Source organism: Buteo buteo, chromosome 11 (assembly GCF_964188355.1).
Source record: "Buteo buteo chromosome 11, bButBut1.hap1.1, whole genome shotgun sequence".
NCBI classification, from domain to species: domain Eukaryota; kingdom Metazoa; phylum Chordata; class Aves; order Accipitriformes; family Accipitridae; genus Buteo; species Buteo buteo.
Genome location: NC_134181.1, coordinates 16,400,509 through 16,412,969, shown reverse-complemented (window position 1 = coordinate 16,412,969; position 12,461 = coordinate 16,400,509). Strand labels below are relative to the sequence as shown.

The window sequence follows — 12,461 nt, the reverse complement described above, 5'->3', positions numbered from 1 at the left end:
ATGCGGATCACGGTATCTGTGATTGCAAAAGATTAAAGGAAAAGAAGAATTTCTCCAAGAACTTCTCTGCATGAGTCTTACGGTGAGTGTTGGGAGCCCTATTTAACCGAAGATCCCAAGATCCCTTTTTTGAACTGTTAAGAACTTACAGTCACAAGCTGAAGCATTGAATATCAGTATATACCAAAATTCAAAGACAGGATTTTTCTCAGGAAACTGCAAACCCTTAATTAAGGCTTCAGCTGCCCCAGACTTCCTAAATAAACCGGATGAAGAGAAATAGGCACTTCCAAGGGTAATACTGAACACGACACCACAGTTAGGTATTCAAAGTTACATGGGACAAAATAAGACCCAAGAGTATGCCCTGCAAGTGTTTTATAGAGAGATCCTCAAGAACACCGGTGAAGTCACTTGGCAAGGACACATCGAGTTTTCTCCAAGTTAAACAAACGACCCTCCACAGTAGCGCAGCCATCGCCTGCTGCGTGTCAGGGCCGAGTGCCACCTCTCCCCTGCCACACCAGGCTCAGCTGCCCAGGCTCAAGGGCAGCTCTGGTGCGGCACAGCCGCACAGCCTTGGCTTGGGCTGCTGGGAGAAAAGCCATGTGGGAAAGCACCATGTGAGAAGCGTTGTTCGGAGTCCCTCCACTTCGCTCGAGAGCCGCTTTTCATCTCAGCTGTTGCCCTTGGTGTCTGCCCGAGCCATGCTGCTGCGCACTGATGCTGATCCTGACCCTAACCAGTGACTTGGTGTCCTCAGCCTCGACGTCCTCACTGCAGGGGGGACTCACCTGCCAGTCGCTGCAAGCTGCCCTGACTACTGTCACCAGACCTGCTCTGCTCTTTGGGTTGGGGTACCATGGGGCTGCACCCCAGTGGGTAAGGCCCCTGCCCTGTGCCTGCCCAGCTGCCACACGCAGCTCCCGCTCGCTCCTCGAGGCCACGGCCTGCACTTGCCCTGACTCAAGGCCAAAGCCGCCCCTCCAAAGGGTTACAAATAACCCGGGCAACAGGAACACACTAACACTTTTTTCTTTTTTTAAGCACACAAAAATGCCTTCAGGCTCTCAAGAGATGACTACCTCCCATCTTGAAATGAAGAAGCACATAGGCAATTTTGAGCCAGTATGCAGGGCTTTATGGACATACCTAAAAATAAATTTATATGCAGAGTGTAACAGAAATAAACCCCCTGTGCCGTGGCAGAAAACCAAATACAGACTGCCTGTCCACACGAGGCAATGCAACAATGCACAGGATGTAAAAACTGAAGTTAGCTACCAAATTCCAGGTAGCCACCTTACAACACAGAATCTGGGCATCTTTCCCAACAAGGAGCTACACAGCACAAAACTATCAGTCTAGATTTAGTAGCAAACGGCTGGCCAACACAACTGATCAGTCAGAGGCCGAGAGAAGAAAGGTCTCTGGACCCACCCCACCCTCTTACTCCAAACACAGGTGCAAGAGGCCTCACCAGCACAAGCTTTAAGCAGGTTTATATAAAGCACACATAAGGTGAGACTACACAGACAAGAACTCAAACTATTCTACTGCAACTAAGGACAGAGATTTTTCTCCTGTGTCCTTCTACAGGTTAAAGAAATAAGACACTGTAGAAGCAAACTGAGCTACTTTCATACTTGCTATTAAACGTACAGGAAGGAACTGAAGACTAACAAGTTGAGGGCCATACATTCAACTCATCAGCAACTGAAAATCCCCCCAAATTTAGAAGACTTTTTGCAACTCAGTGAAATTGTTAAAGCAGATGTACATGATTTCTAACCCTTATGATTGAAAGTAAAGTGCTTGTTTTATTAGATTTACAGAGTTTTCTGGAGGAGTTTTACTTCTCTAGTTATTGAAATACTTCAATTCTCCTGCTGTACATTAGTTCGGTTAAAAAACCAAAGCAGTCAGTAGTATAGTAATACCTAAGCACATAAGTGAGACTGAACTGCACTTCATCTCCCTACACAGAACACGAAAATCCAATAAGAATTTTCTACTGCTTTTATGAGATGTTTACTGCAAATGTCCAATCCACTGAATAGGGGAAGGAAAGGAAAGGACAAGAGTGTGATGATACTTCAAAACTTTAAATACAAAACCACATTAATCCTAACAAAATGATCCCATATATTAAACAAGAATAACTGTAATGTATCTGTGATACAAGTACTAGTGAATCCCTGAAAAATAACTTACTAAATTTAACTTATTCTACTTAAATTAGCATTTGTATGCTGAACCAACATTCAGTCTAGAATGAGATTATTCCTACTTTCTCAGGAATGTGTGGTTATTACTAATTTTAAGTTCAAGGAACTACAGTTAGAAGAGCAGAACATTTAAGACAGGTATTAGTGCATATTCCTTAGTCATTGTACCACTATAACTTCTCCATGTTTTCTTTGTACATTTTACAATCTTCATGCCTTTTAGGGCAACATATCTAAAACCTAGGAACATCATACAGTAGTATCAGACAACAAAAAATAACAGAGTGAAAGCGTATATCTAGTAATGATGCAGTCAAAGTAAAACAGAAAATCAAATTAAGTCATCAAATATTCAGCTCTGTAGTTCTATTATAGTGTTGCCTAACCTTGATAAAATCTTTGATGAGCTGGGCTGCTTTAACCCCGTTCTGTACATTAAAGCTTATATCAACTTTCACTTCAGTGAAGGAATCTGTCAGTTTAATAATAGGTACCTGCAAAAGAAAGACAGATTAAGTCAATACAGACATCCAAGACACATTTGGTTCCATTCATACTTATATGCACCAGTAAAACTGAAACATTTTATGAATTTGTAGAGAGGAGGTAGAGAGAGAAAACAGGACTCCTGTCTATTTATGAACTCACTCTCCTTGCCAATCTGTTTACATAAACTTTGCTTTTGTAACTCATAAATGCTATTTTCAATTTACTATCCTGTTTAACCAAACTTAACACTTCATCTTGAAAGTGATTAATTTTAAATTGTTTTTAGTCAGTTCCTGGTGCAGAAGCATAGTTCTAGTGGGAAAAACAAACACCAGAGGGAGACAAACACTTAAGAAATAAAGATGAACGGTAATAGATACGCTTAAGAAAAGACACGCTCCTGTGTCATTGTGGGTCATTGATTCCTCATCAAAATTATCTTCAAACAAGAAGCACAAGATATTGAGAGCACTCCGACATATCTCCACCTGAGTGGTTTCCAAATTATCTCTCTCTACTAATAATAGCCATCAACTGGACACCTGTTTAAACCCCAACCCTCTTAGATACACTTACAATTAGCAAAAGGTAGGAAGTTATAATGGAATTAATCCTATCCTGCACAAGACATACCATTACATATTTACACAAGGCTGTACTCACTACTTCTATGTGAAAATGTATTATGTCTGCTTACTTGCAGTAAGAAAAAAATTATTTATTTATGTACAAACTCAGTACAGAAATACACAGGTCTAATCACATTAATTCACAACAATGGCTAGTATAATCTCACTTAAAAGCAAGTATATGTTGTGCAGTATGGAAAACCAGATGATTTTCCCCAACAGAAAAAATGCTTCTGTTGGAGCACTATCAATTATTTTGTTGTTAATAAAAACCATACTAAGTAAGAGGTTCTACTGATTCTATTTCAAATTTATATAAAAAATAGTTTCTGCTTATGAAAATTCATCCTTTTAACCAAGATCTTTCTTTGATTAGAAATTTAGCTTAGAACATGGAAATACCCTCTTCTCCCAAACTTACAGTTGCTTTATCTAAAACTTTTACTGAGTTTTCATCTGCTACATTGTGCTTTCTAAGAGCTTCTTCCAGGGTCCAAAGAGGTAATGTCTCCCATTTTCCAAACACAACTAAATCAATATCACTGAAATGGAAAGAAAATATAGATTTATTCAAATTAAAAGACGAATACACTTAAAAGATAAACAACTGACATCCACACATAACTAGAATAAAGCTGACAGAATGTAGCTTAACCAAATAGTTTATTTTTAATTTTCTGACAAAAGGGGTGGAGATGAACTCTTACACTTGGGGAAATACAGAACATTTCAGGTTGCCAAGGGGAGGGGACAGATACACACACAAATCAATTGGGCTGCAAAGCCCAATATTAGTCTCCTCAGGCCACATTGTCAGCAGAGTGGGATCAGCTTCTCCAGAGTGATTCAGAACAAGAAATTAACTTGTTGTGAATCATCACCTTTGGGCTGTATTAATCAGTAATGCCAATTTAACAGCCTGTTTCTGAAAGGGAAAGTCCTGTTCCCCATCCTCTACTCCCAGATACATGGCCCTGTCTCCTCCTTTGCTCCAGGTCTGGTGTTTGTCTAATCCGCAACAAATCAATTCAACATATTAATGGGCCTGGCAGAAACCAACTTCTCTCCCACCTTAAAAAAACCACAAAACATCCTAGGGTAATTTCCTGCCTCTTTGTATATAAGAAAACCAACATAAGCTGGTTTTCTGGGCGATCAGAGCACCAGTGGGCACATGGTAAGCAGCTGGCCTGTAGTGCTAAGAACAGGGAGCAGGGAAGGAGAGAGGAAAATGTGGCTACTTTGACTTCAAGAAGCAACAAGCTGTTAAGTAAGATCACACCATCTAACCAACTGCTCTCATTAACTCAGCTCCTTGAAGGGGTGTCTCCATCCACTACACTTCCTCCCTACGCACATACACATACACTTGACTACTCAGGGAGCTGACACCCTGATTCAATGCCTGAAGTCAAATTCAAAAGGTGGCTGGTGTCCAAACTGAAGCCAGTGAAGGCTACTGTGATATCCTGAGCTATTCCCCCTTTGCTCCCCAACTTCTTCTTTGACTTCACCTGCTTGGTTGGGAACACAAAGGAGGTGAGCATATAACCCTACAGTTATACTAGCAGGCCACTTTGGTGATATGGAAAACTGCATAACAGAAAACACCAAAAAATGTAGGAATACTCCCCCCCTTCCCCCAATAGCTGATTCACAAACAACACTGCTTTAACAATCTGAAAGAAACTACATCTGCATTAGATGAAATATCTCTTGCCGACAAACAGTGTCGGCAGCAGGCAAGTTCAGCAGCAGTTCAGCTGCATACCATTCAGCTGACAAGGATAGGCAGCACTCAGCCAGTTTCAGAAAACTATGTTCAAAACCCGCTTGGAAAGCAGGAAATGCTGCTGGACACTTCTCTTCTAAACTAAGTAAGTGTTAAACCCACTACTGATGTGACAGTTAACAACGGGAGACATCTTTCTGATGCACATCAAGAAAGAAAAAGCAGCTCTGTTGTCACCTTGAGTACAGATATTGCCTGCAAAGTAACAGAGATCTAGCAGCTAAACAACCATGTGCCCAAACCTTCAATATCAGCTTAAGTAAAATGATATTAGGCAAATTCTAACACAGAGTAACAGAATTAAAGACACACTGTAGGTCTTTCTGAATCCCAGAACCTGAAATCTGAATTAACTATACAGTTACTGACAGGTAGGGAAAACCTAGGGCAAAGGGAAGCTTTCCTAGAAGGCAACAGTGAATTAATTACCAACACGCAAATGCTCGTTATTCTGCAAGTTTGGTAAGTACTGCCACAGGAAGGTTTTTTGTGGGTTTATGTACTGTGTTTAGAGTATCTGCCTTTGTTCTCCCCCCAAAACTCAGCTGAAACAAATATGGAGGAAAGGCAGCATATGAAATCAAATAGACAACAGCAAAGTGTTTTTCTTGCATCAGTTTCAAAACAATCAAGCAAATGTAGTAAAGAACCATTGCTATCAGTCATGTGGATAGGGATATCTCTCTTCATTACCAGCATTCAATCAAGTCTAATCAAGCCTATTTAAAACCAATGAAAAAAAGGCCAAGAACGAGGCCAAATGTGAAAACAATGTGTATTTGTACACCTTACTTCTGACTCTCCAAACAGAAGCTGAGTAATTCAGCTTTCCTGCAACTCCTTAGACTAAAGCAGATACTAAAGCATCTGTCAGATACTTCCTTTTTCAAAAAGAGATGAAATGACGACTCAGGTATCCATCAGCTGCAGTCAGTACTAGATATTAATTCCTCATGTTCCCAAAGTACGGAACTCAATTCAAGTGTTAACCTCAGATTTAGGCTATTTAAATGTGTTTATCCCTGCAGCCATTTAAGCTTTTCATTCTATTTCTATTTAATTGTCAAAAATACTTAAAATTTCTACATAGAAGATACCAGTGTCACTGAGTAATGACTTTACAAAAACTAGTAATGAATTCGGAAAAGGTAGGTATTGACTATTGTTACAGATTTCACAAAAGAAGACTGAAAGAAAAAAAGCAATCTGTATGTAATCTTTTCTCTTCAGTGCTAACATTATCATTAATAAAGTAATGTTAAATGCTTCAATTTAATTGTCTGTGGAGGTAAAACTTAGCTTTTAAGGCCAACTTCTTTTTTTGGTTCAGTCAGTTAATGAAGCCAAATCACAAAATAAGCCTTTTTTGACAACATGGTAATTCATATCTTTTACCGATACATGCAAAATCTATATAGACACATGTATTATAGTTAATAGTCTTAATTATTATATTTCTGTACACTTTGCAGAGTACTAATAGCTTAACACTTTCTTAATATAACAAGTATACGCACAAGTAACACAGATACTGGGAGACCGGATAAATCACTACAGGGGTACAGGTTTAACAGGCTATGTTTTCTCTTGTATGGAATTTACGCTGAAAAATTACTAACCTTGTAGGTAAATATAAACCAGTTTTAAAACTTCCAAATATCTGCACCTGAAACACAAGAACAGGATATATGAAAACAAGTTTTCAGGCTTCAGAAACAAGTTCTATTAAGTTGCTTGTAAAGGCTGGTTATTGCTACCCTCCATTGGTAGATTTTGGTATTGCTAACAGGCACATTCTGAACAGAAGTACTCTTTTCTGTTAAAACATTTACATCTTTAATGTAGTATAAACGGCTAATCTTCATTGTTACTACCCATGAAACATTAATAACTTCGACTTTTCTATTACACAACCTTCTTTGTAACGTAAAAATTTTCACCATGACCAAATTTGGCAAAAACCCATAAACTGAAAGATTTTAAAACACTGAAGAATGATAGAACATTAAAAACCTCAGTATCAGTTCAACTTATTTTTTGCTTTCATATCTCAAAGTATACCCTTCAGTTTGTAAACACATTTTCCAAGTTTAATATATTCCCGTTGCTTCGCATACTTTAAAAAGAAAAATTAAATCACAATCCATTTTTTTTTCTGAATTACAAAGCAAGTAGCACAACTCTGTTTATTTCTGCTTAAACAACAAACAAAAAGTTTCAGAAAGTTTCACATCCCACAGATTTAGTTTATTATGCTGGATTTTTACTAGCACTGGAGGTTTAAATAACCAGGTTTCCATTGTAAGCTGTCTGAAACCACGTTCTCATTAACTTAGCCACGCCTCGCAGGGAGGTTGGATTCATGCACTAAGTGGGGGACTGGTGAGACTTCAAAGTAAAAATGTCTACACATTTGGACTAATTTTCAACCAGACAGTCTTCTGATGTGTTTCCTGGAGCCACCTTACAGACTTGTGTATTCTGTTTTAATGAGTCTCACACATTAGCTCGATTGCCACCTATCTGTATGTCAAGTGACCCACTTTTTATGTTTTTCCCCTTCAGGATAAGAAAAAGGGGAGATGGGAAAAGATGATGTTTTGCAAATAAGTGTCTTGATACTTTAGTAGACTAAGAAGCAGTATGAGTGCTTCCTCTTGATTACTTTATATCACTTCACCCTTTTTTCCCCTTCACCCCCACCTCCAACAAAAAGCACGTGCTGGCAGTAAATTTAATGTTGAAAGTTCATAGCTTCCCAAACTAGCAAAGGCTGGAAGAGATGCCACAGAACTGGCATCAATATTGTACTAGATCTCGACAAAAGCATAAAGGCATCACAAAGCTAAGAATGTAATAATAATTATTATTACTGTTTTTAATCCAGGATAATAATAAAAGCATCCTTTGTGAAACTGTTTGGGTTCAGTCAAACCAGGATTTATTAGGCCACCAAAAACGTCTGAAAAGTGTTTCTGCACAATAAAACAACCACTGATGGGTTCAGAAAAAACTAAATGTGCTCTCACATTATCAAACAAAATAGTGTGTTCAGCTGAACAGCAGAGAGAGCCTTTATTGAATAAACCACCCTGAAAGTATTCATAAACTTACTGATACAACATATATGACCTTTACCAAAAGGAATGAGACAACATCTGTTGTACAATAATTTGGAGTATGAGAAACACTGAATTATTCTACAAGAAACCCACACCCACAATTCAATCCCTCTGTCATCAAATCTGGAAAGATGGAAGAGTGGGGAAATAGGAAGAGAAATTTTAAAGGATTTTGATTGATTATCGAATTGGAATTCAAACTGTTGAAGCTCTGTAGCCATGTACATATTTAAAGCATCCCAAATACAGGACACTGTTATGACTTGAGAGACGTTAAGCATTAGTTTTTGTGGTGTGCCAACACTGCCGACTATGTTTTTATTCTACGTGGACAGAGACATGTATTTGCATTCATAAGGTAACTTAAGACTTCACAGTACTGTAATGGACTACTCCTACTCCTGTATGTTACTGTTACTACTTATCCTACATTTCTGCACACTTGTTCGTATTAAATTCCGAAGTTCCTGACAGAGCTTTAATTACATTATGTGTCCAAATATGTCCTCACTATGCACAACAGAACTTGGAAACCCAAAAAAGCTTGGAAAGTCCTTGCTACCAAAATCCCTCCATCAAAACAAAACAAAAAAATCTATCTGTAGCCAATTTAAATTTCTCTTTCTTCTACCTCATTAAGTAGAATTTTCTGAAGTTTGTCAAACTAAATAGAGTTCATCTTTCTACTTCCATTCCCAATCATAGTATTTTCATAACTGAAGTGCACGAAGTATGCAACATTATCTCTTTTCAGATCTACGAGGCCACATAATACTCAGACACAAAGCTGAGGACATTATAACAAATGTATCCCTAATTCCACTGTATAAATACTTATTTGTTCAATAGTCAAATTTTCATATGCGACTGGTAAAAAACTTTGTCTTAAAGTGCTTTCGTTTAATGTTTTGGGTTGTTCAGTTTCAGTGTAATTAAAGCCTTTCTTATGGTCAGAGCCTTGCTGATGCCAAGAACAGTTCTCACCTACTAGGAATGTTTCCTTCTAAGCACATTCCCTTGAGTAAGAGAGCAAATGACACAATTGCTAACTTCTATAAATAAAGTAACAGTTTAGGATACCTAGTTTTACCCCCCCTCCATCTGCTTTTTCAGCCTTTTCCTAAGTGGAACGGGAAAAAAAGATGTATGTGCACAGACACATTCCACATGCTCTCTATACATTTAGATTCATGAAACCTGATTTTCCTTTCCTTGGTACCTGATTTTTATAGAACACGTCTTACCTACATGTTTAGTGAGAAACTACAAACTAGATGTGTATGTTTAACTTACAAGTTTATTTTAGCTGGATTCACCGCATCTTTGACTCAAAATGAACAGCTTAAACATTAACTTAACGCTTTACACTACAGCTAAAGCTGAGGACATTGGACCAGGTAATACTCCACCTTCTCAGAGCATGTACTCAAAACTTAAATCTTACAAGTAGCTAAACCAACACAGATTTCCAAACGGTTAGTGATTAACTCCAACAACTGAAAAATTACAACAAAAGACTGTCAAAGTTGAACACAGTTGAGTTCAGCAGTTCAGTTCCCAGGCAGATCTGTAAAGTAAGTATTAGGAAAATAACATTAAGTAATTTCCAGATTATAGCCTGGCATGCTGTTGTCACCATTCAGTTCCCTTCTAGCCTCCAGAAAACGGAAGGGCATACAAGAGGAGAATTCTTTCTTGATGTAACAACAGCAGACAAAATGCAGAGTTAGGCTTTGAAGAGCAGTTAATGACTTGAGAAAAAGGAACTGGCATGCTCTTGCTCTCTAACATTTTGAAGAACAGCAAAGACAGACAGTCATGGCAGTTCTAACTGGCACTAATTGAAAAGTGAACTTCAGTTTTCAACTACACAGTGTGTGCTTCCTCTCAGTCACATTACAGCTAAGCCCAGTGGCCAGCTTGTCGCTTGTGGTAGAGCTTGTAATTTGCTTCCCCTTCTTAAACATATTATGGCTACAAAAAACAGTTTCAGTACCTTGGCCCCAAAGTCATATATATATATATAAAAAATTATTTTTCATACAAAATACCTAGCTTTTACAGATCAAGTCTGTCCTACGCACAGAGTATCTCTGGAAGCACTAAGTTCTTGTGCCCCATTCAAAATGTTAGCAGTAACAAAGGAAGATCCCTTGGTAATAAATCCATTCACCCCATTACACTAGTTAAGTCTGCAGCACACAAACTCGTCTAGGAAATAGCGGCATCTTCTCCAGGCTGAAGCAAGTAGTTATTTTGGTGAAATTCCCTTCTACAAGACTTTGGCAGGGTGTATCACAGTAAGCACTGTTTCCTATAATATTGCCTGTCAGACTGGCAGCCCACTACTCCTGCTCTTGATTAGGGTCTACAACACTGTTTCACTGGCTTAGAGGAGAGCTATACAACAGCTGTGAGATATCCTAAAGTCTGTTACACAGTTCTCTTGGAAAGGTTATTGGTTTTGCTCAAAGAGAAAATTACCAGACACATGTTGTACTGACTCTATCAACCCTCTGTAACTGTGCAGAGGCAGCTAGCACTGAGTGAAGAGTGCTCCTTCCATATTACGTCATTAATACGTTGTCCACAACAACATGAACCACCCTGAAAATGTGAGTGTATTTTACACACAAAACCACACACCACATACATATAGCTTATACAGAATTCACATTCTGTCGTATTTTGCCAATTTCTAAAAACACATTCCAAAAAACAGGTTAAGAAGATTGGAAATGAACAGCGGATTTAAGTCATTCATGTCAAAACACTATCTTTTACCATGGCAGGATCAAAGAGCATTCCTTATACTAAAGATCTGCTGTCTGCATTTGCTTTGCTATTCTAGCTAATAAGTCCTTATTTTCAGCTGCTGTTATCCACAGTTAGATGACTACAGCTACACATCTGCATTCTGGAAATGTATCTCTCTACTTACCATATTGGTAGTGAGACACATTAGGCTAAAAATCCAACTGTGTCCCCAAAGAACTATATTGAGTTGTAAAAGCAACTTCTCTGGCTTCTCTTTAATCCAACCTTTATTAAAAAAAGCATAGCTCTGCATAGGAGAAACTCTTTTTTCTCTTGAATTAAAAACCCCATCTTCAGTGGAAAGAGGCACTACAGATTTTACACAGATCTACAGACTTATTTGCTCCGGTACAAAAAACTGGTTCCTTTCAATTTGTAAGATATATCAGTTTAGTTTAACTGCCCATTAAAAATAGCATGGTCTACGTAACATGGCATTGCTGGCATTCCACCTTAATAGACTTACTCAAAACTGCAGGTCTTTGGACTAGAAGCCCTGCTGCTAGTGAAGCTATGAGTTTCAGAAGATTATTTTTTTTAACACAATACTTTACAAGCATGCATGCATGCCTGATGTGTTCCTATTAATCTTAGTAAATAAATATTAATGAGACCAAATGTTGCCACACCTTATACCCTTTCTTTGACTAGAGTAGGTTTAGCTTGTCTTTGTTCCTACGTGTGATAGAAAATGTTGACCCGTATTATTCTAGAAATTAAGATCATCTCTCTCATTTGACCAGAAATCCTCTTGGGTTTTTTTAATATGGAAAAAATAAACAGTATTTTCATTATTCAATACTTTGCAAAGTAATCAGGCACAAAATGTTGCTTTTATACATTAACAAATAGAACAGTGTCCTACTCACATCTGCATTAGGCCAGAGCTCTTTTATAACATTTTCTATCCTGTTCACCACTTCCATCCGCATTCTCTCTTCTTCAGGTCTGGGAGACATATACTTATAAAAGTCAATTATTTCTTCATGAAGACTAAGAAAGAAAAAAAAAAAAGAAAAAAGTTAGAAAAAACCCACAGGAGAATGAAATAGTAACTACTCTAATCAAACAGGCTTTTTAAGCTCCTAGTTACCTATTTAGTTAAGGGGCAATTTAAGAGTAGCATGCAATTAAAAAAAAAAAAAAATCCAGATTCACAACACTTACTAACATTAGTTTCATGTTAGTTTCTTATGCCATAGGTCAGTATTGCACTGCATTTGCTAAAAGTATTGAAGCAAATCTAAATCCAAGCGCCTTCAATTCACACTGAAAGTCACACTCTGTATTTTAACGCCAGTGTAACGCAGAAATGGTTCAGTCTTCAACTATGAACGTAGCTGTAAGCTCCAACTACACACTGCGCAAAAATTTCAACAGGAGG

General features: G+C 38.1%; 1 protein-coding gene across 2 annotated transcripts in view; it reads right to left on the bottom strand.

Moving 5' to 3' along the window:
• Window positions 1-12,461, bottom strand: part of TENT4B (terminal nucleotidyltransferase 4B) — a 46,394-nt gene that overhangs the window by 11,039 nt on the left and 22,894 nt on the right. For both annotated transcript variants that reach the window (XM_075040203.1, XM_075040204.1), the window contains exons 2-5: window positions 11,947-12,070; window positions 6,758-6,804; window positions 3,768-3,888; window positions 2,615-2,722 (exon numbers count right to left, since the gene is read on the bottom strand). In XM_075040203.1, coding sequence (XP_074896304.1) covers window positions 2,615-2,722; window positions 3,768-3,888; window positions 6,758-6,804; window positions 11,947-12,070 — 400 coding nt within the window. The remainder of the gene's footprint in view (window positions 1-2,614; window positions 2,723-3,767; window positions 3,889-6,757; window positions 6,805-11,946; window positions 12,071-12,461) is intronic.